The 24220-nt window shown below is 46.9% G+C and overlaps 1 protein-coding gene across 5 annotated transcripts in view; it reads right to left on the bottom strand.

Moving 5' to 3' along the window:
* The window catches only part of palld (palladin, cytoskeletal associated protein), a 25060-nt gene extending 840 nt beyond the window's left edge, over nt 1-24220 (bottom strand). Inside the window, exons 1-20 of one of the 5 annotated variants that reach the window (XM_061298320.1) lie at nt 23525-24215; nt 21751-22575; nt 13768-13943; nt 13554-13623; nt 13357-13474; nt 13209-13271; nt 12993-13134; nt 12807-12830; nt 11789-11908; nt 10967-11324; nt 4599-5270; nt 3977-4121; nt 3732-3833; nt 2608-2832; nt 2357-2506; nt 2017-2105; nt 1532-1664; nt 710-917; nt 333-498; nt 113-246 (exon numbers count right to left, since the gene is read on the bottom strand). In XM_061298320.1, the coding sequence (XP_061154304.1) occupies nt 113-246; nt 333-498; nt 710-917; nt 1532-1664; nt 2017-2105; nt 2357-2506; nt 2608-2832; nt 3732-3833; nt 3977-4121; nt 4599-5270; nt 10967-11324; nt 11789-11908; nt 12807-12830; nt 12993-13134; nt 13209-13271; nt 13357-13474; nt 13554-13623; nt 13768-13943; nt 21751-22574 (3919 nt within the window). In that variant the 5' untranslated portion in view covers nt 22575; nt 23525-24215. Of the gene's footprint in view, nt 1-112; nt 247-332; nt 499-709; nt 918-1531; nt 1665-2016; nt 2106-2356; nt 2507-2607; nt 2833-3731; nt 3834-3976; nt 4122-4286; nt 4571-4598; nt 5271-8485; nt 8647-10966; nt 11325-11788; nt 11909-12806; nt 12831-12992; nt 13135-13208; nt 13272-13356; nt 13475-13553; nt 13624-13767; nt 13944-17160; nt 17306-21750; nt 22576-23524 lie in introns of those variants that run through there. The other 4 variants (XM_061298321.1, XM_061298322.1, XM_061298323.1 and 1 more) reach the window with 4 other exon arrangements.

The following is a 24220-nucleotide window of genomic DNA, read 5'->3' as shown; positions in this document are numbered from 1 at the left end:
CTTGTCGTGAAATACAACTTTGTAAATTTTCCTACTTTGGAATTCAAACTTATGATGAATCCCTTGAACAACCTTTGGACTTGTTTGTGCTGTTTTTTTGTTTGTTTCTCACCAAGCACGTCAAGGCGGGCGGTGCTGGAGACGATGCCCGCCTCGCTCTTGGCCGACACTGTGTACCAACCGGCATCCTCCTTATAGGCAGGCTGGATGATCATGCACAGGTAGCCAGAGTTGTCCTGGTGCATACTGTCACCACCCCCAAAAAAACAGCAAACAACACAGAGTTAGAGGAAATTTATTTGTTTATTTTTCTTCCCGGGGCACCCGCTCACCTGATTCTGTCCGTGTTGTGTGTGAGTGATTCGTTCTCGCGTTTCCAGAATATTTGCGGGTAGGGGACACCGCTGACGCGACATTCCAGGCGGACAGGGTGCCCTTCGGCCACAGTGGTGTTCTGGAGCTTCTCCGTGAACGACGGAGGTTTGTGCAGCTCTTTAGCTGCACAGGCGACACGTAAAAAAAAAATCACATTAGTGCTGTTTCTTTTGGATGTAATTCCACTGTTGACCACCAGATTGCCACACTAATTTGATGTTGTCCATTTGACTAAGAAGATAGAGAAATATTCAGCCTAGTTTTGCTGAAGATTATGAACCTCGTATCCTCCCTATTCAATCCTGCTTTTTATGCCTACAGAAAGCAAGCTTACCTGCGACGATGAGCTCGAGATTGAAGGAGTTTTGCCCGGCGCGGTTGCTGGCGATGCACGTATAGATGCCGGCATCGCGAGCGCCCACGGGCTCGATGACCAACGAGTGAACGCCGTTTTCGCGCACCAGCATCTTGTGGGCTGAGTCAGGCCGGATGGTTTGACCGTTGAGCTGCCACACTAGGTCAGGGGTGGGCAGCCCACTCACCTGCAATCAAGACACCATTTTTGAGTCTGCATGTATCTTCACGAGAGTGCAAAGGGTAGTGACTCATACATCATGATGCCAAGAGAAAAACATTTCAAAACCAAATAAAAAGTAAAACTGTGGGTTGCAAACGGGCGCACATATAAAAAAAAAGAATTAAAGTCGTGTTTAAACAACATTTTCAAACCATTTAAAAAAACAGAAGCCTGCTCGCTTAATGTTAACATATCACGTGACACACCACAGACAGGCTATTGAAAATTCGCATTCTGAACCTGAGTGTGTGTGTGTGTGTGTGTGTGTGTGTGTGTGAGACTGGCTGAGTTTCTGCCATCTGGAAAGTTTTGGCAGCCTTGGTGCGGCGTGGAAATAAATAAACGTGTGCTATGAATAGCGCTGACATTCAGACACTGGGCTGGAATCACAGCAGGAAGACTTTGTGTTTTATTATCTTCTGACATTTTCCTAAAAAATCCCTGAAGGCGAGACAGGGAGACCACATGCGAGTGGAAAACAAAAACAAGTGAAAGAAACTAAGAATTACTCCAATAGCGCGAAGACTAGTTGAGTTAAGACTCAAAGAAGATTTTGTTTTTATGATTAAAATGTCTCACCTTGCAGTCCATGCGACACAGTCGTCCCTCCTGCACGATGAGGTCGCCGGGTGCCTGGAGGAAGTGCGGGCGAAAATGGCGCTCCTGGATGTTGTCGTTCTCGTCGCCACTATCTCGGGAACGCGACCTTGGCCTGGATGTCGATGAAAAGAATCATTCAATGAATAAATAAATATTTTATTGACATATGTAGAGCTGTATTCTCTATTATTTCTTTGGTTCATATTGTACTTTGAAATTTTTACCTGATATACTTGATTTTATTTGATTTATTATTATGACTTCTTTCAACTTTTTAACTACATTTCTTCCTCATCTTCATTCTGTCACCAACCACTTTAGTGAAGAAGGAGGAAAGCAAAACAAACGTGCCCTCTCATTAGCACAACGGGTCGACAAAAGAAGTGTGACGCAAGACCGCAAGCCGCTGCAGGCCCTGACACGTGTGTGTGTGTGTGTGTGCGTGTGTGTGTTTTGTCTCTCACCTGCGCATGTGTCCCGGTGTCGAGCGCTGGCTGCGACCTCGCTGGTTGACTGCCTGTACCATCATCCTCCCCGTGCAGCTCACCCGGCCCTTTGTGTAATACAAGCATATGTCACCAGGAGGCGGTACTAGACAAACATCCACACCGTTTATTATGGGAAGACGCCAACCAGCAACTCCGTGACATAGGGAGAGCACGTTTTATTTATTTATATATTGATTGTAAGTTGTTTTCTTTTTAAGAAAGCGCACATTCACACCTCAGTCAAGTGTTGTCAGTGAACTTGACATGCTTGGTGTACGGCAAATACTGGGAATGTATGATTTAGTCATTTTGGCACCTCAGGGTTTCCGGCCATGATGGTGTAGTTGCCGTCGTCATCGAGAGAGGCGGCAGCCGTGTGCAGCGTGCACGTGCCGTCGGCGGTGCGACCGATGCGGTAGTGCTCGCTGCGCTTGGAGATCTGCTTGCCATCTTTGAACCAGTACACCTGCAACATGCATCTTGTCATGTACAGGCAACAAATTATGATGAGGAGTGTCTCTTCAATTTGTCAACATCCAGGTGGAGTCACAGAATGCTCGCGCTCACCTTTGGTTTGGGGTCGCCATGCACCTTGCAGGTGAAGGTAACGGGCATGCCCTCAAACACTTTGTAGTGTTTGAGCTTGTTTTGAAAGGATGGCGGGGCCCCGTTGCCGGGCACGTGTTCCTCGTCGTGCTGTACGTCGTCGTCCGACTCCTCGATGGGCGAGCGCTCCAGCCGGAACTCGATCTCGCTGATCAGGCGCTGCTCGAAGCTGGACACTTTGTACTCCTGACACACACGGGAAAAACAAACAAACATATTAGCGCCAGAGTGACGTAGTGGCCGTGTACGGACCTCAAAATTCACCACAACGTCCCATCAAGCAAAGCAGTGAGCATGCTTAGAAGCAGGAAGGAAGGAAGGAAGGAAGGAAGGAAGGAAGGAAGGAAGGAAGGAAGGAATGAAGGAAGGAAGGAAGGAAGGAAGGAAGGAAGGAGGAAGGAAGGAAGGAAGGAAGGAAGGAAGGAAGGAAGGAAGGAAGGAAGGAAGGAAGGAAGGAAGGAAGGAAGGAAGGAAGGAAGGAAGGAAGGAAGGAAGGAAGGAAGGAAGGAAGGAAGGGACCCTCTTGACTTAAAACCCAACCCTGGCTAGAAATTCTATTTTGAACTTCCACTTTGACCCTACTGAATGCTTCCATGGCTACGAATGCACAAAATGGAGGCTGTGTGTGTGCCCTCTGAATTCACAAGACACACTCGGTGGAGGCGACACTCTCTGCATCAACATGCCACTCGGAGGAGGTTGCTGTTCTACTTTACAATGTTTATACTTTATACACGCTTGCACGCACACCCACTTGTCCAGAGTTCACACACCTCATCAATGGTCAGATTGAAAAGCACATGCGCAATCTGTTGTGCAAAAGTATTGGGCCACACACAGGAAGTGTATCTGAATGAAAACATCTGGGTGGAGCCTGTAAAACCACTTCAAGCATGCAATTATATAGTGTGCAAAAGTATTGGGACAGCTAGTGGAACTGGAAGAACATTGTGAAATTTACTCTGAAGAAGTTCAACAAATGGTATGCTGTTATGAATTGTGCAAAAGTATTGGGACAAGAACAGGAATGGAAAATATTTGGAGTGGAAAGGTCCTTTGGAGCCCCGACCTTTGTGTATGAATACCTGCGTGGTGGGCTCCTCCTCGGAGTCCTGCGCTTTTAAGACGGTGGCGACGTTGTCAGCGCCCAGCAGCCTGCGAGCCATCTTCTCCTCGTAGGTTAGCTTCTGCAAGCATGGATGCATGGCAGCGTGGGTTAGTGCGTGAGTAGCGCTGCGCACACACACACGCCTAATTGAACACTGTTAGGAGCTGTGTGTTAAGGAGGCTTTCCAAATGGGGGGGGGGGGGGGGGGGGGGGCACACACACCTGCTGCCCGTTGCTGACGCGTTCTTCCTTAAAGCGCAACTTCCTCTCCAGGTCTTGGATGACGGCGTCCTTGGAGCCCTGGATGTCCGAGTCGGAAGCCATGCGAGGCGTGCGGGTGCCTGGCGACTTCTTGGGGAAGGCTTTGCTGCTCCAACAGAAATACAAACGCTCTTTTTAAAATTCAAATACGAAAATGAATTCCACTAAATACAGACAAATAGATTTGTAGTAAACACCTTAAGTTGTAAAATTATATGTGATTATTTTATATAATTAAAATTATGCTTGAGCAAAGGATGAGTAGTTTTACTTTGACTTTTCTTAGTCCGAACATTCTATCTGCCCCCTTGCTGGTGTTTATCAGGCCTTGTCCAGCTCCGACATTCCTCAGTGGTCGTCTTATCTCTGACAGTCGAAAGCAAGAATGCCAAGATGAAGGGAGGGAAGTGAACTGATGAAAATTTACTGACATGTTGAATTTGGAGGGAAAAAATAGTCCAAGGCTCTTTGCAGTTAGAATTTCTAGCTGCTACTTGTAAAAAATAAAAAAATAAAAAATTCCAGCGAGCCAAACCAAGCCCCAGTTGTGACTGCATCACTAAAATTGGATTTGGGAACTCACACAGTGCCGTTTCCTTTGGGAAGGCCCAACGCGTTGACCGTGGGGCTAGCCAGCATGGTGGGCGTGGCCGGCAACATCGAGGACAGAAAGCTGGAAGCTGGGGACGGCGGGACGGACGAAAAAGGCGAGGACGCGTCCGAGAAGGCGGGAGACACGCACGCGGGCGGAGGAGGCGGTGGGGGAGGAGGTGGCGGCGGTGGCGGAGGGAATTCCTGGGCGCCGCCCGACGGCGAAGGCAGGTTGGCGGACACAAAGAAGGGCGGCGGCGGTGGTGGGAAGGAGGGCGAGCCGGGCGAGTCCATGCCCTTGGAGAACGGCGGCGTGGTCATCTTGCTGAAGGCTTTATGTGAGCTGGGCGGGGAAAGGGGGGATGACAGGCTGGAGCCCGAGGAGCCAGAGGAATGGGCGGCGTACCCGCCGCCGACCCCGCCGGGGTTCTGGGCGGCGATGAACTGCTTGGGCCGCGCGTAGTTGAAGGTGCTGGCCTGCATGGCGGTGCTGCTCTCCAGCTCCTGGAAGGAGGGAGGAGGAGGGAGGGGCGGGGATGGCGAGTTGGATGGGAGCACTTCCTGCGGCGGAGGCGGGACTTCCTGGTTGTGCTGTTGCCAGAGGGCGGCTTCCTGCTGCTCCAATACAATCTGCTCCTGAAGCTGCTTCAGTTGCGATGCGTTCCTGCATTCAAACAACAACAATCAGATTTATCTTTCACTTTCTTTTTTGTTGTTATCCTAACAGGAGTCCGCCGGGTCACATTTAACAACGTCCTGTTTCCACAGAAGAAGAGGGGGAAGACTAAGCTCGTGTAAGGGAGGCACAGTATGGATTTGGAAAAAACTGATACAAAACAACATGGCTCATCTCACCCATTGCCACAAAAATAAACTAGATTAAAACAAAAAAAAGATGGAAATGTGCTGCTATCGCATCTTCTCAAGAGTAGCCAGACAACATTATTTCAACTAGTATCGGCAGCGGAAGCAAAATCACTTTGGATGGTTTTTTGACACTTCCCCCTTGTTGTCATGTACGCGTTCGCTTCGATTGCAATCACATCCCACGGGTCGATCTCAACTACGCTGACAACCGCACCTCAGGAGAAACCACGGAAAGGTTCGTCATCTGGGTGCAAAACACACACACACTTCAGCAACAGCAGCGACACACGAGTGGCAAACAACAGGAAGCGCTGATGCGACACTTATCTCCTCCATGCATTGTCAACACGTTTTGTGGACAGCGGTGGCCTGATAAGATATCAGCACCACGCTGACTTTCCTTCACATAAGTCAGACACGGACCATGACATTAAAACCGCCCAAATGTGATGAAAAATATAACTTTATCATTGAATGATGCACTGTACATGGAGCCAGTCTCTGCAGTTGTATTTGTCACTCTTTGCAGGGGATAAAGAATATATGCTTGTGGCTATTGATGCCTGTTGTGTTGCCCTACTGTGTTGAAATCTGCATTGCTTAAAAGGGAAACACATGTTGTTGTGTAGTTTTAGTTTTTGTTTATTTCTATTGTCCATGTTGGCTGTCATCATTAAAACTGGTCAAAGGAACCAAAACGTGTGAATGGATTTTTTTTTTTACTGTGAATAATTTCTAGTCTCTTTATTCTGTTTAATCATGAATAACCAGCAAGACAAGCGACGGTTCTAACAGTCACTGAACACCCCCAAAAGAAATCTGCAATAAACATGAATGTAGGTCAGTTTAAGGTTGGAACTTTGAAAGTGCCTCTTGAGTCCAAGGCACATCCCAGAGGTAAAGATAATCTAAAATCCCCCGAGGGGTGAGCTCAAGTGCCCCCCCTCAATCTTTTCCAGATGTCCAACAATCACAATCACAAAATCATGCAACCCTGAAAATTATTTTCCCAACAATCCTACATCGTATTATTATTTTTTTTCAAATCACCACTCGCTCGCGTCGGTCCAGCGTGGATAAGATGCATTTGCTCCTTGCATTCCCCAAAGAGCAAAAGAGTTCTTTTACTGGAATAGTTTGGCAGCTGGCGGGCGTTCTGCAGCAGCTTGATTTCCTTTTTTGGCTGTGCTCGACTGTAAACGCTCTAGCACCAGCTTTTCTTCTCTCCCGACGTTCCAGACCTTAAATAATCTATTCGTCCATCTATCCAAGAATACCACATTATGACTACCACATAACGCATCATATGTTAAAAGTATTAAAGTAAAACAATATTGCTAAAATATTCTAAAACTTAATAAATAAGATTTCATCCCCAGATCTGTGACTCAAGACATAGCTGCCGCGTTTGACTATAATGCCCGCCGCTCCTCAAACATCCCAAGGCCCGACTAAAAGAGGGAAGTGTTCCTCCGTCGCCTTGACAACGCAGCTGTGTTTGCGCTCTCGGGACGGGCAAGTGACTTTGAAGGCGCTGCCCTCTCCCTGCTCCTCATTCCAGTTGTGACACCGCATTTCGGTCTCGCTCTGCTTTCAGTATAAATAGCCGCCGCCGCTGCATGGCCGCAGCTGGCTGCCTCATTTTACAAGCCAGCTGATGACAGGAAATGTTGGGGGGGGGGGGGGTGATAAGCATGCATGGCCGCTAATGAGGCCGTTCCTGAATGTTTGCAAACAAGGCCAGCCAGGCGAGACAAGCGCCACATTCAGGGGCCATAGGAAATGCGAGTGTTAACTAACAACAGACTCCTGAAGGTGAGTCAGGCGACACCAAAGTGCTACACCAGCTGATTCGGCCCTCGGACAAGAAACGCGTCATCATTTCTCAACACCGACAACCATCACATCCGTCAACATTGTGTGCGTCAGAAAAATAACAGCAAATACATTATTTTGTAGTGTTACAAGCAATACAAAGTATGATAACCTAATAAAATGGAAAAAAAATAGTTGATTGGATCAAGGCCTATGAATGAAAATACAATATCCACAAGCACATAATAAAATGAATACTAAAGGCTTCTAATATTTCATAACCCCCCCCCCCCCCCTTTAGCTAGCCCTGCTAAAGTTCCCAAATATGGTTCCTTGCCTCAATCCTGACCCCGAAAATAACTGCTGCAACTTTTACTTTTTTTTTTTAAAGGAACGCTTATGTAATTAAGTCATAACTCAGTTGAAAGTGGGAGTTCAAACCCTCACCGACAGCTTTGGCAACATTTCTGCTGATAGGAATGTTCTGGGACAATCCTGGCTGACCGTTCCCCCCCCCCCCCCACCTACCCCAAAACACGGGACACTCAACATGTCACACGTTTGTAAACCAGCAAACAAATAAAGTCGATTCCTCACTTTGCCTGCTTTTGTCAGCTGACTTGGAAAAGACTTTCTCCAACAAGGCCCATTTCCAAAGGAACCCCCCCTCCCCGTTCCCTTCGAACCCGCCTCCTGGCTCCGCGCAGCCTTTAATTGCACACACACACACACACACACACACACACACACACACACACACACATACACGCACACACACACACACACACAAAATAGAACCAGACTGTTTTCCTTTCATAGGCAGCACAAGAGAGGCTTTTTCTTCCCTTGGCGTCTCACGTTACACGTCCACCACTATCCTTCTGCCACTTCATCCATCCTCCTCCTCTCTCCCTCGATCACACAAGGAATGCCGGACGCATTCTTTTTCGGATCACAACGCAACAGCATCTCCATCAAATTGGATTAGCAGCAGCAGGAGGAGGTGAAGGAGGAAGACGCATTTCAAAGAGTTTGTCATGACAAGAAAAGCAAACAAAGCAGGACGCTACCTTAGTCTAATCCCAAACACACAAACTCAGGAAAACTATTCCAAAAGTCCAAATCAAGGCGCAGAGTCTGTCGAACAACTTGACCGGCAACTTTCAGTCCAAATCAAACGCTTGAGATGCTTTTTACCTTTTGAGCGCTCGGCGTCCTTTCCGTGCAGGAGCGTGCAGACGTCTGCGGCCCTGTCAGGTAGCAGCGACCTATATAGGGAACGCTCGGCGGCCTAGACGCTGACAGACGCGCTCCGACTCCCTCCCTCACTTGCTGGCCCTCCCGCCCTTTGCATGAGTCAGGCTGTCTGCCAACAAGGGCCTCCTCCTCCCTCAGCCTTCACAATAAAAGAGCTTTCAGAGTAAAACAGCTTCCCTGCCATGTCCTCCACTCGCTTGACAAAGAGAGCAAATGCTTCAAGTTCTATCTACCTGTGGGAAGAAATAAAAATTGGGATCAAAGCATACCACATCGCATCCTCCTCTATCACACAAAGCAGAGAAGAGATTCTCCAATCACACACAAACATGCGAGTGTCACTGTCATAACATTTATAAATCAGTTGAAAGGGTCACCCCAATACAACAATACTTTGGGGAATGACTCATTTCTATTTTGGGGTGTAATCCACCCACATGTTGAATGTGTCCCAGTCTGTTGATGAATCAGTGTGGATGGATGTCGATGGGAATGGGGGACCAAGTGGATGTCGGTGTGAGTGTGTATTGGGCACGGGGTCCGGGGTCAAAGTGACATGAGGCCAGGGTCTCTGAGTCATTTCCATTGTTGACTCACTACAGTGGGCAAAGTGTAAAATATCCTCGATTAGCAGACGAGCAGCTAACATAACATACTAACAAGAAGAGTTTCAGGGTCTATAATGAGATCAAGACAAGGATTGATACCTGAATTGCAACCAGGTTCGTTCGGTACATATGGAATATAGAGCAGGACCAGAATCTAAATTGAGATCAGATTTTGGACAAGTATCATGATTAACATTCATAATCAGAATCAGTATATAGAATCAGAACCAGCATTAGGAATCTGGTTTGGGATTCGGATTGACATTAATTAGACAGAATTAGGAGCAGAATTGGAACCAGGATCAAATCCAGATTGTGATCAAGATTAAGATCAGAAGATGAGAAACAAAAAAGTTGTTATCATTTCAGTTCAGTTCATCTGAGCGATCGCCTTGACTGATGTGTGTGTGTTGTGTGTGGTGCTCCGTGTTCAGCAAACCGGAATGTTCTTTCCGGGGAACCACGGCGTCTGCTGTCTGCTGTTTAGTTTCCATTCTGTCAACTCACGAGTCCACTGAGGTCTTCCGTGACCCGCTTCCATCATTCTGTGCACCCCCCACCCCCTTAAACTGCTCCCCCTTCGTCCTGTGAGTAAGGTCAGCTTCGACAGCTCTCTTCCTTTTTTGGAAACTTTCTCCATTCCATGCTGGTCATTCTCGCGTGAGTGGCCAATAGCATGGCAAGTTGGCCTTGCGTCTCAGCCAATGGCAGGCCTTCCATGTCCATTTAAGGACTGCCCATCTCTCAACGTAAGAGGCCATGATATGATTTTTCTCCATTCTCATTCTGCACCCCCCTCTCCCTTTTTCGGGCCTCTTTCTCTTGTCTTCCTTTAGGAACGGGAGCCACTCTCACTTTTGCTGGCTGGAGAAACCACATCCCAAGCACACATGCTGCTGCTTTTGCATCCAAAGCCACAAACAACACCTCAGCGAGGAGCCATTGTTAAGACTTCATTAGAAAGTTCATTACTTCCACTTCCACAAACACGCTATGAGTCACGGCGGAGATATTCCACCAATGTTTGGCAGCCAAAAACGCATCGGTAACACGACATCAACTCAGCTAATTGGTTCGTGTTTGCAAATGTTGCTATTTGCAAAGAGACAAATTAATCGGCACCATATATCATTGCCATGTTTGAAGTAAATCCTTAAATAAAGTGAAGAAATAAGATCTATCAGAGTTAAGGTTAAGAACTTAATCATCAAATGTAGGATCTGAAAACAGGATCAAGATTGAGATCTGGATCAGGTCAGAGTGAAGAGTCAAGACCTGAATTAAGTGTAAAATTAACATCAGAATCAGTGCAAGTTGCAGCATTAAAACTGCGACCAAAATCAGGATCAGAATCAGGATTACGATTCTGAGGAGAATTAGGATCAAGTTTTGAATCATAATTGCATAAATCAGGGTAAGCACACAAGATCAAGATTACAGATTAGAATCAGAACCAGTTTCAAAAAAGCAACGAAATCAGGTTCAGTTTTATGCATTATTTTTCATTTTTGTTAACCATAGTAACTTTGCTTCCGAGTCACGTAATCACGACCAATTTAATCAGACACTTGAACTTGAAGTCTGCAAATTCAAATGCTGAAACACGACTCTGCTGTAAATGCGCGTACAGGCGGCAGCTGGCATATTGTCATGGCAGCGGAATGCTTTTGTTTACGGGATTCCCCGCTTTCCTTTTTTAACCCTTTCACACCGCGATCAAGTCTCCCAGCGGCGCCTCCCTGGCGGCGGTTATGATTACGGTTCAGCACCCCCCCTCCCTTCCTACAGACAGGCGGCGGGGGCAGGTACTCACAGTTTGGGTTTCGGCTTGGTGGGAAGTGGCGGGGCGGGCGACAGCTTTCCAGGGGTGGGGGGTGAGTCTGATGGGACTCGGAGAGCAGAGTGGTCAGATCGAGGCGGAGGGGGAGGGGGTGGTGCAGGTACCACAGGTGGAGACGGTGGAGAGGCGGGTTGGCCGTTGGGCACGCCGCTCATCTCCTCGGGCCTTCTCTCGGCCTCCGGGCGCCACAGCACCACTTCCTGAAGCGGCATCTTGGGTGGCAGTTCCAGCAGGCTGATCTCAGTGGGCGGGGGCGGTGGGGGGAAGGACACCCCATCCAGTGCAGAACTATCTCCAGACATGCCGTTACTGGAGGAGGAGTCCTCGGCTCCTGAGGGGAAATAAACATCAGGGAGAACGGGAATATTTTATTTATCCCCCCCTCACTCTGGCTTTCATCTAAATCAGTGTCTGTGTATCATCTCATCTCAAGCAGACCCCACTCAAATTCAGCCACTTCCTGTTTAGTCAGTCCTCCCCCATCTGACTGTGTGATGCACTCACTTTGGCACGAAATGAACCCTAACATCAGGTACACTTGAGGTTTCAAAGGGGTGGAAAAATTCCCAAAGGTTCCAAAGTTTATGATCCCAATTCTGATCTCAGTCATGATCCCAATTTCATCTGGACATGGTTCTAATGTTACTTTTAAACTTGATTCGAATTTGTAATACTGATACTGCTCTCAATCTGATGCAGATTCTGATGTCAAGATTAACACTGATTCCAATCCTAATTCCAATCTCAGTCTTGATCCTGAGTCCGATCCCAATTGAAATAAAATATTTGACACACCTGCTGTTACAGTTAGTTGGGCGGAACTGTTGACTGAACCATACGGGTTGGAGGCGGTGCAACAGAACAAGCCTCCGTCTTCCGGAAAGGCCTCGGCAATCACCAGAGTACAGATCTCATCTGAGGAAGAAAAAAAATAAACAGTATCATAATATTTGGAATAGTAATGTGTGCTGTGGGGTCCCACAGGAATCATTGTTAGGTCATCTGATTTTCTCAATTTACATTCATTAAGTTTGAAAACTAATAAAATACGTTTTTCTGTATTCCTTCCTTCCCTCCTCTTTCCTTCCTTGCTTACTTGGGTGGTTCCTTCCTTCCTTCCTTCCTTCCTTCCTTCCTTCCTTCCTTCCTTCCTTCCTTCCTTCCTTCCTTCCTTCCTTCCTTCCTTCCTTCCTTCCTTCCTTCCTTCCTTCCTTCCTTCCTTCCTTCCTTCCTTCCTTCCTTCCTTCCTTCCTTCCTTCCTTCCTTCCTTCCTTCCTTCCTTCCTTCCTTCCTTCCTTCCTTCCTTCCTTCCTTCCTTCCTTCCTTCCTTCCTTCCTTCCTTCCTTCCTTCCTTCCTTCCTTCCTTCCTTCCTTCCTTCCTTCCTTCCTTCCTTCCTTCCTTTTGTACCTGCCTAATACTGTTTGAGAATTGACTTTAGTTTTTTAGTTTGACTCTGCTTAATCTCCCTTTTTTCCAAAGTGCAAATCTTTCACCGTGACTCTTTTTGGATCGGCTGCACCATTTGAACGTGCGGCGAGTAAACGTGGCCTCGGGGCTAGAGCAGTAAAGTGGAAACGAGACACCGACTCCAATGCTGACACGCTATCGGTTTGCAAATGAGACATGACAGACGCATGAGACGTGCAAGTGGAGCACGGCAGTTTCTCTGTCGTTTGCACACCGGTGAGTCAAAACAAGCGTCCGTGCAGGTGAGTCATAGTCTGAATAGCAAACAACTGAATTCAGAGTGTTTGCGTCATCTGACAACACTGTTGGAGATTGTGAAGTCAGAAAGATGATCATAGAACGTACCTGACTCTGCCGCGGATCGGGGCTCTTGTGTATTTTTCATACAGAGGAGGAAAAAAAAATCCATTATTTTGATTGGCCAGGTAGTAAGACACAGAACAAATTTATATAACAATTCGTTCTGATTGTGCAAAAGATGATCGAATATGATGATTAACATAAAATTATGATTAGCAGTTAGTTACACACTTTTCTGGAGAATTCGAAAATCCGGTGAGTCCAGGATCTGCTCGCCTTGGCGGTACCACTTGACCTGGAGAGGCGGGCCCCCACGCACCCTGCACTCCAGAACCACCACCTGACCTTCGGAGGCCTGAGTGTCTTGCAGCATCTGAAAACAACGACAAAGCGTGTCTTTAAAAAATAGATTCATTTTGACAAGTGGGAAAAATTTGGGTCACTTACTTTTGAGAATGTAGGCGGACCCGAGCCATCGCCGCCATAGAATGATGACACCGGGCTCTGCGTCTAAGGAGATCAAATGCAAACAAGAACATTTTGAGGACGTGGCCCCGAATTGTCGTATTGCAACACAGCACGACTGGATCTTCACCCGTGGCGGAGGCTGCGACAGTGACTGGACCAGCGTGGTGCGATGAGGCAGCACCTCCGGAGTTTTGGGGGACGACGAGCGTATGGTCAGGGACATTGAAGTTGTTTTCTTCTGTAGTCTAAAAGACCATGTGAACCATGTTTACTTTTAACTTGATGGCAAGGTCAGCAAACGATGAAGCATAAATAAAGACGTACACAGGCATGCTGCTGGCTGATCTAGACTTTGACGGCGAACTTTCTCCGTCCGAGTCTGAGGAAGACGCTCCTAAAACGAGATTGAGAACAAAGTTTGATTTGTGTTTTTATAGTTATTTACTCTATTAAGCAAGCTACTCATGCCCAAATATGCTTTGAAGAATTTTTAAAAAAGAGGAAGAATGGTGACACGCAAATTAAGGTGGTGAGTGACCTTCGATGTAAACCTCAGCCGAGGTATTGTCCGCCCCGAGGCTGTTGGAGGCCACGCAGGTGTAGCGGCCTGTGTCGTCCTCAAAGGCCTCGGCAATCACCAGCGTGTGCAGATCGCCATCTCGCAAGATGTGGATGTCGGGGGAGTTGTGCAGCTCGCGACCCTCGCAGAACCACCTGCACGAGCAGGACATTTGAAGTGCACATTTAACTGTTAGTTTGGAACAAAAACATGTAAAAAAAAAAAAAAGGAAAAATAATCATTTATTTTGTGGTATAGAGGCCTGTTGGTCTAATAACGACTCATTCTCAGCCTTCACATAAACACACACACAAAACACACACACCTGCCCACGCCCGTCTGAGAGTCAAGTGGCGAACACCAGCCAAGCCCGAGGCTGGATCGCATTTACGGGAAGGAGGTACGCCCTTTCCGCCCAGTTCCCTCTAACCCTCCCTAAAGTTGATTTATGCTAAAGAAGGTGGCGTTTGTGTTTGAGACCAAAATCTGGGTTATTTAAAGAGACGGTACACGCACGGCAGCATTCAGCAAGAATTGACACCTGACAGCGTGAGCGGGAGAAAGTGCCCGTCGAGAATTAGTCAGATGGCGGCGGCGAGAGAGGAAAAAATGTGGAAATGATGATGACAGGTGGAGCAGAACCCGGCCGGGCGTGTTGCGGCGTCTTATCGCGACAGGAAGTGCTTAGACTTGGCCGCTGTTCTCATTTTAGCACGTTAACACAATAGAGAGCAGACTTGTTAAGAGGAGGGATAGAAAGTACTTCAACAGACGACATACCATGGGAATTTTTTTTTCCAATTTTGTTTGGGAACGTGATAGAGTGAGAATCGTTCCAAGAGAAACTAACAGCTCACTGCTAAAAACTCACCGAGGAGATCTAAGTGTCACAAAACATTGTTGACAGAAGACTAGTGAGACAAGTAATATGTGCAAAAGCACTCTGTCAACTTTGAGAATGCGACTAGCTAGTCGGCAAAACTGATCAGGCCGAAGAGTCGACGACTAAAATGTCCCAAAGCAGCCAACAATAACGTCCCGGATGAATCAACTTTAATGGTCCGGCATCATCGCACATAATTACTCAGCCAATGTCGGCGAGAAACAGATGTTATCGTTTATTTCCGTATGGCGTGCGGCAGTAAACCATCTACCCCCACCAAAAAAAAGCCTCATTTGAAGAGGAAGGGAGGCTGCGTGAATGTAAAGGTGGAGATTCTTTTCTTGGCCTCGGTGTAGCCTTACCACCCATTTCCTCTGCACACAAATGCCATTCCCAGAGCTATTATTCAAGACATGCTGAGTGAAGGGTCATCCACCTCCACATTGGTGACACACACCCAAAATGTGTGCCATCCTGCTCATCCACCTTCCTGCCAACAAGCGGGCACACAGGCAACATACCAACCATTGAGGGACAAAAAAAAAAAAGTTTGCCCTAACTGAAATACGTCTTCGTGCACCGGCCGTCCGAGTGCGTGCAAAGAGACACCTTGGCCTGCGTTCGCCCTGTTTTTAGTTTTTCCGCCGCTGACGGAAAATCTGCCGGAGCGGCTTTCTCTCGTTTCACCGCAAACCTTAAAAAGTGTCCCATGCCAGATGGTGGCGATGCGATCTGGACAGGAAGCGTGGGAGAACGTTCACGAGCAAACACACGTCTCATAATTGATGTAGGATGCAAAAAAAAAAAGGGGGAGGCAAAGAGGACGTCCTTATACGTGTTTGTCTGTTGTGGCTCCAACGTTGCAAAGCTCGCCGAACGGCACGAGTTCAAGAAAAGTGCACATGGACCCGCAGAGCTGCTCTTTAGACTTAATTACAAACTACAATAGAGAAGTCCGAAGAGAGTGAGCACGAGAGAGCGTGAGAGAGAGAGAGACTCTTCCGACAGAAGGCAGATGATTGTTCTGTTTTTCACGCAAAAGAACCCCAAAAATTCCAAAATCGATACACATCAATTTTTAGGGTTCAACGGTTAGTATGGCAAGTCGTTATTAACCAGGCAAAAGACCTCGCCAGCACATCAAGACTTTCAAAATAAAAGCTCACAGCATAATGGTTTCATGTAATCGAAACCACGGGGCGACTTATTAACAATCGCAATCAATAAACAAGAACGTTATAAGAATGCTTTTATTTTAAAGGCCTGATTTGTGACAGGGTGTCCTTGTCCTGTTGTTGCTCTCGAGTTGTTAATATAAGCTTGGATTGAGCAATACGCCTTGCCCTGTATTGAACCCTTTTTACACAATATGAAAGAAGGTTCCAAGTGCCAAATGTTGGACAACAAAGGTTTAGAAATACTGCTTTGAATGTTGAACCATTCTGCTTTAGTCAGACTTTCTGGAATGAATTAATCACAACAAACAATGTTTTACTGTAAACAAGAAAATCAAGTGCTAATGTGAGGTCAAACATTCTAAAAAAAAGTAGTCAACATAACTTTAACATGTCTTTACTCCATGGTCCTTTTTGTCAAAGAGATAATGCAGATCAAGTCCTTTAAACTTTTCAAACCAGCTTCAGCACCTTTTGATCACACCTGACAAGCAAATGGCGGCTAACATGCAAAGCTAACGTAGCAGTCTATCATCTTTATTCATCAAACGTACCAAACTTGTCACAACAGATCCAAAACTGTCATTTGTTTCCAAAACCTTGCTCAAATACCAACAAAGAAGGAAACATTTGTGTCTCTGATCTCGAAAGTAATTCATCACAGATTTTTCCGCACTGTCTGTAATTATTGTAATAGGGACAATCGCAATTTGTGCGTCAAAGCGGAGGGCGGCCAGAGATGATAAACGCAGGAATGCGGCACAGTAAAACTGAAGAAGACATTTCATGACAGACGGGATGCATGCAGCAAAGGGTCAGGCGGAATATTCTGGACTCGGTGGACAGCTGGGGTATGACGAGGATAGAAGGGCCCTAAATCGGAGTTGGCGACCGAGACCTGACAATTCACGCATTATTCGTGGGGAAATTCAAGGAGTGAACCAATAATCCTTACAATCTGGCAAAAATAATAAATTGTTAGTCTGCAATTTAAAAGTCAAACGTCAAGGTACACTCGGCTACAATGTATGTGTGTGAGCGTTACACACACACCACTAAAATAGAGAGAGACATATGCAGCAGCTGATCTACACATGAGCACACGCTTGTCACCAAATAAACAGACATTTAACTTGCGAACTTGCATTTAACAAGGAAATTTAATGTTTGCCACTAAACATGAAAACAGGCCTTAGTGTTTCATTCAAGCCAAACATGATCGTTTCTCATTCCATCATTCACCTGAAAGGCAATGATGCCTTCTTATTATTGAAGGTGCCAATACATAATCAATATTTCTAATCAAATACTCACAAATGTGAAATATTGTGCTGAGCCGTGCAGTGCCGCTCCCTGTTCTTGTCGTCAACTTCACAGCCTCGCAACCACACATACACAAACACACACAAACACATTGAGAGTGACATGCCCGGATTTACTGGGTGAGGAGGGCGGGCGTGGTAGCCCCCCCACCCACCACGACCCGCCTCACCTCGAGTCGCCAAATTCCACACCAGATGTAAGAAGGGTTGCCAGAATAGACATGAACAAAATCAAAGTGAATCTTCCCAATTTTGGAAAAAATGCCTTGGGTTTAGCGTTCACGAGCCAGCAAAATCTTGTGAGACATTAAATTTGTCTCCATGAGTATTTTTGCTTCATTTGGGATGATCCAATTGATGCACTTGATCTAATGCAAGCTGAATCAATGTAAAATAAGATCTAAAATTAAAATGATTTACAACACAAAAGTACTGGGAAAAAAAAGAAAATGAATATTCACAGAATACACAAATATTTTCAAAAAATTAAAGAAGATATTTGACAAATATTCCAAATATATGCAATTATACAAATCTAAATCCATCCATCCATTTTGTTCCATTTATCAGTTTGCAACAGCCTGAAAAAGCAGGGAAGCCCATCCTTCCTCCTCATCTGTCCTGCAAATTTGTCAAATCCCGCATGCCACAAGGAGACAGTCCTCTTAAGGATGCCACCGAAATAGCTGCCGGCCGGGATCAGGCCCCATCTAAAGCGACTACTTTGAAGGGGCGGCACCTGGCAACGGGAGGACAGATGGCTGCAGCCTTGTTGCTTCTGCACACGCACGAGCACTCGAGCAGAGAGTGATCCCAAAAGCCCGTTTAAAAGTGAATTTTCCTCCGTCAGCACGCAGAAAATAGTTTTGGTGGTTAGTGTGCTGCTCTCTCGCTCGCTCTCTTTCTGTCTGTAGAGGATTACATCCATTCACACACACAACTGTTGGAGGGGGGGGGTTCTATTTTGCTCAGGGGAGACCCCCCAGAGTGAGATTATTTGTGGAACTTGTTACTAGGAGGGGCCACACTTCATCTGTGAAGCTGTGTAGCAACTTGAGCGGCTAAAAATAAGACAGGCGGCAAATGTCATTGTATTGATTGAATACAAGCCGGACGGCAGTCAACATGTTAGTCCCAAGATTTTGCATACAAATGCGGCGGAGTCCATCTTACAAATGTTTTAGGACCCATTCCCGACCGGGATCAACAGTTGGCCGAAAAGCAGCGTGCCTGCTCCAATTTACCGCTCCGCTTGGGCAAACACAATCAATTTGTTGGACGTTCGGACGGTTTCCGTGACCGCGCTCATCCATCTTGTTGACATGGAGCGCCTGCAGCTGGCTGAAGGCGCCCGCATACTAACGTCCTGGGAAACGATAATCAAACAGCGAATCGATTTGTGGTCACGGTGATGCGGGGGCTTGGAGGACCCTCTGAGAACGTTCTTTTTGTATTTAATGCAACTTCGGACTGTCAATGTGGAGCGTTTAAGCAACTGCACTTCTCCCTCATCTGCTCATATAACATGCAGAGACCCGACATTTGTTTTTTTACGGCTGTATTAAAGATGTCGAGACACAAAAGACAAAATGAATGCAGCTCCACATCAAACGCTGCCTCCTGGCACATCCAGGAAAAGACTCCCAAGAAGCCAACAAAGGGCCCATTACTGTAAGCCGAATGGCCGTCAAGTTACGGAACAGGTGAGGGCGAGCAGATGCGAAGCCGAGTCGAGCCAAACTGAGATAACGCAACAGTACAAAAGCCATGACGTCACGCTGGCCAAGTTCCCAAGATTTCTGTGCCCCTCTCCGCGCTTCAACTGTCATGTGGCTTCCAGTGAGTGGTTGCTGAACGCATTAAAGGCTCAGACTTGCTTTTCATTATGTTTTGTCATCCCGCGGTCACAATTACCGCTCACAAAGGCTTCTTTCAAGTTTACGAGGCTCAGCCTCAAAGTGTTTCGCGTCACTATGATGCCCACGATCCGATTGTTGTCAAGGCTTTATCTCCTCAAGGCTAGACTATTGTAACACACTCCTCATCGGGATCCCTAGCAAGAGCCTCCAGAGGCTTCAGTACATCCAAAACAGCGCTGCTAGGATCCTGATGAGGGTGCGGAAAAGCGACCACATCACACCAATCCTCCATTCTATGTACTGGCTCCCCATCAAATCCCGAACTGATTATAAGATCGCCCTCCTCACTCACCAGCGTATCCTCGGACATGCTCCCCCATACCTCAAAGAACTCCTTGCCCCAAAACCTGCCACCCGAAGCCTCCGCTCATCCAATTCACACCTTCTCCACGTCCCAAAAACCAAGTTGCGCACCATGGGCGACCGGGCCTTCTGCCATGCAGCCCCCACACTGTGGAACTCCCTCCCCGACCACCTAAGAGCACCCCAATCCACTGACTCTTTCAAAACCGGACTTAAAACTCACCTCTTTACTCTAGCATTTCCGTAATTCCTGTTATCATATCCTGGTTGTCGTCCAGCTGTTTTATACTTGCTTTGTTTTCTTGTTTTTACTTGCCATGTAGCACTTTGAGATTCCTCCGAATGTAAAGTGCATTATAAATATAATTTATTATTATTATTATTATTATAAGCGACGGATTAGAGGCGATTCTGGGATGGTATGCAATACCAACCTCATGGGTTGGAGGAGGGGGAGTAGAAGTCTCACCTTGTTGGGTGAAACTTCACACCCTGTCTCCAGGCGGCCTTGGGGGAGACCGCTGTTGACATGCCAGCGAGAAATAGCAACGGGTGAGCATCTGAGCTATTTTTTTTTTACTCCCGATATCTTTACGCACATCAGTTATCGTAATGGTGAGACGCAAACAATACGTCAAAGCGACAGCCTCGCATCCTCTTGTGAAATCTCGCCGGATTCTCCACCCGTGCGAACTGACAAAAGCGAAAGCAATCATACCGACCCCTCATGATAATATTCTCATATGCAGTATTTTTATTTGAAATAAACAGTTACCGGAATAGTTTTCTGCCAAATATCTAAATCCAGATCAGTCTGACCCTAATTAAAAACTGTCTCCCATGGAAGCACCCACTCACAACTTGGACGTCAAAGGCAAAATGACATCAGGGAGTGCTCTGATTTCCTCTTTTTATAAAGCAACAAATTTCTCATGTTTCCTCTTGCAGACATGAGGAGGAGTTCAAGTGAAGTCTCGCAGTCGTTAAAAGAGTCAGCATTACAAAGGGGCTGCGTCATGAGTCAGCAGCCGGTCACCTGCTATGACTTCATTCGACTTGTTCCACTTCTCACTGCTTGGGGCCATCTGCTCGTACAGTAACAACACATGGCGCTCGTCTGCGTGACAGCAAATGTGGGGATAAAGAAATAAACAAGTCTTTTTGTTTTCAAAAGCTAATTAAAGCCACTGACGCGCAGCATCGTTTAGGGATCGAGCACCAGTGGCATTTCTCGGAAGCAATTGTTCAAAAGGTCATTCCCGCTTCGATGGGGAGTCGAGGCCGAGATGATGACAGACTCCCTTCACCAGAGTGCACTACAATTGAGCAAACTGGATTTTCTAGATATTATTGAAGGTATTCTTGACTCTAGCAAAGGGAGACAAACTGTGGCCGACAAAATGATGCCTCTTTAGAAACTTCTTTCATACAATAAAAGTGAGATAAAACCATTCTGAAGATATCATTTATTGAAAGAAATTGCTTCAGACACGCGGACTCATAATAATATGCTGCCCTCTAGCGGTCACTGTACAGACGTGCAGTCCACTTGACAGATGAGCTCTCCAGAGAAAAATAGTGTGTGGGAGTGTTTGCGTGTGTGTATGTTTGACACGTCTGGAAAAAAGACCAAAGTGTATTTTTAGCATGCTGTGAATACCTAAGTTGTTTTTGTTAAGTGAATGGTTTTACTTGTATATGAGTGTGTGTGTGTCCTGTCAAAAGGAATAATATCCAGACATAAACTAGACGTGTCCCTGCCTCAACTGGATCTAGTACTGACATTACTGTACCGTGTTATAGAGAAAGTGAAAGTCAAGCGAGCCCGTGGACACGAGCACTTTTTGGCTGGGCCTTATCGACAGCACAGCGGTCAGTCTGGACTGTGTCACTGATACCTGCACATTTGCATTGGCTGCTGTCAAGACAGTCTGCGAACGCTCACTAGCACATTCTGATGTCACTAAATTGGGAGGTCGTTGGGTACATCTGCAAATTTAGCAAAATAATAATACAATGACTTTCTTTGAGTTGAATTATACAACTTGCCAAATAATGACCCAACACTTACAATACACAGTACTGTTCTGCTTTCTGCCAAATAATGAACACCCATGTAGCTACATTGCTTTACTTCATGCCAAATAGTGAAGCCACATTCAACCGCTTGCCAAATACTGACCCCCTAAACAGTGAAGTCACATTCAACTGCTTGCCAAATAGCGGGGAACCGTCAACACAACGAGCGCAATCAGCGCTTTCACACAGAAGCTGATGTTGGCCACAGCTCACATCCAGACCCTCACGCAAAGAATCGTATTATACTTGCCAAATAGTAAACTAAACTGGTGCGTGTGTACCTGATGAGTAGCGGCGGGGTTCCGCTGACTCTGCATTCCAGACGAATGGGGCTGCCCTCGGCCACCTCCTGACTCTTCAACTTCTGCACAAAGCACGGCGGCGACAATGGTCCCGATGTGGCTGGGGCCGTCCTAGCGTGTTGGCGATCGGGAGCGGCCGGCGCTCCCTCCGTAGGGCCCGCTTGCTGCGTCTCCTCTGTTTGGCAAGAGGCGGCGGGCACGGCTGGAGCCCCCCGAGGGCCCGGCCGCTGGTTCCCAGGTGACAGATATCCACTATCGGGGCTTGACGACTCCGCTTCCGCCCCGTGCTCTTGCTGAGAGGAACCTTTAAAGATGGAAGACAGCTCCTCAATGAAGGTCGCGGCGCGGCTGCAGAACTCCGAGGCCGAAGACACGCGGTCGTTAAACTCCAAGCTTTCGTGGAGTAGCCGAGGTTTATCCTGCTTGTAAACTGGTGGGCCCGTCTTGAGCCGGCCCACCTTCTCAGATGAGGACACATCAGTCTGACTAAGAGGTGGGCTGGTGTCATCCGTGCTAGAGGCTTTGGCTTCCTGGACAACTTGACTGTCCTGCGAGGGGGTCTGTTCATGGTCCAGGTGCTGATCCTCCACCGATTCCTCAAAAGCCTCCCTGGCCAGATCTAGGCTGCGGTTGATCTCATCGGCGCTCAGGAAGGCGGTGAGGTCGGCGAAGTCCCCGTCGCCAGTGTCCAGGTCAGCCGGGAGGGCGGCATCCCCCTCCAGGGTCGCGGCTACACCTTCCGCAGAGTCTTTGAGCAGCACAGAGATTGGGAGTAGTGGCTGGTTCCAACTCCCGTCCTGCATCCTGCAAAACACCAAACCAGGCGTTGGGTTCCGTGATTTATCGACCAGTACCGTATTGTATTTATACACGCAGACGTTACTTAAAATATGGCCCAGGCCTATATATATTTCACAGAGCCTTTTTGGCAACCTTTTGAACGCGTGGGGTGTTACGAAACAACCATGTACGTATCGCTACGTGCTCGGGTGCCTGATGGCGTCCCGAGGAGCAGCTGCTTTTATTTTTAAACCCGCCGGGGCCGTGCCGCAGGCACCTCGACGCCCGCACGGACGATGGGCCGAGCCAGAGGAAGGGGGCAGGGCTGACGGTGAACATCCCATGAAAAATAAAGCGTGGAGCTTGTTTATGAAGGCAGAATGCAAAGTCAGCGGCCACAAGGTGGACAGCATTAATTTTGAATGCGGAAACTTTCACACGACACCACACGAAGCCTGCCAGGCCTTTGGTGAAGGATATTAAATGGGATCAATTTGTATTGCGCAGGAGAAGAAAACATTCCATGGAAATTTATCACAATTTAAAAGGAAGGGATAATATACAAACATAATTTTGTCATATTTTTCATTCTTTGGTAATCAGCAGAAGACCATGGGTGGGCTAGGTTACGCTAATATTGTTTTACTTTTGTGACACATTGTCTTTTATGACATTAACATTTTATGAACCAATTTGATTTGCATTTTCTGTCCTCTCAATCTAAAAAAATTAATAAAAAGATGTCAACTAAAAGTTTTGTCCGATTCACTGATTAATCGGCAGGTTAATCGACTATTGAAATAATCGTTAGCTGCAGCCTTACAGCACATTTTAAAAAACACAACTGAATAGTAGCCACATCTGTGTCAATGCTGTGACTTTGCTAGTTTTCTCCCACCCAGCCCTGACACCAAATACTAAATAGTTCCTGATCAAAATGTGAAATAATAATCCCAACAGAACACACACTCGCCTTCAAGTGAGCTTCTCGTCCAAACTTCCTTCTTTTCTTGCGTTTTGGCCTTCCAGTTTCGCCTCGGGAATGAGCCCAAAAAGGAAGAAGCGGCCTATCTTTATTGGTCCGTACGGGAGCTAGCGGGACCACCTCTCGTGTTCAGGGTTCGATGTGCCTCTGCGGTCCCCGGTGTGTGTGTGGTGATGGTGGTGGGGGGAGGTAGGGGGGCTAAATTTGGCTCTCCCCCGACTCGGGTTTCACAGCCGGGCTACTGGCAAGGAGGGAAGTGACATTAAGGTATTGCACCTAATGGATGATTGCAATGTGTCACACAAACAAACATAACTTGTGTGCTTGCATCTGGGTACAAGCGAGTGCACAATTAAAGTGACGACAAGATCCGTGATGTCACAGTGTCGGTGTCACGTGCTCTGTTTAGTGTCAAGCCACACGCTCCACTGTGTTTCATCTGTAAATGGACATGGGGGGGGACTTTAGAAATGGGAACTCAGCACTATTGGGCGGTCAAGGTCAAGTCCTAATAGACATGTCATTCACTTTTAATGACTTTCGTGCATCACTGTTTTATTAAAACAGGCTCTGTTCTTGACAAAGGCCTGCTACTACCACAACTGATGAAAAAAAAATACTGGACTCTGAACAGGCGTTTGTGATTCAGCAGCTTGGTCTGTTGGACCAGACCGCAGCGTTCGA

This window comes from Syngnathus typhle, linkage group LG14 (assembly GCF_033458585.1).
Source record: "Syngnathus typhle isolate RoL2023-S1 ecotype Sweden linkage group LG14, RoL_Styp_1.0, whole genome shotgun sequence".
Taxonomy (NCBI): Eukaryota; Metazoa; Chordata; class Actinopteri; order Syngnathiformes; family Syngnathidae; genus Syngnathus; species Syngnathus typhle.
The sequence above is the reverse complement of the archived record's forward strand: the minus strand, read 5'-3'. Positions and strand labels throughout refer to the sequence as shown.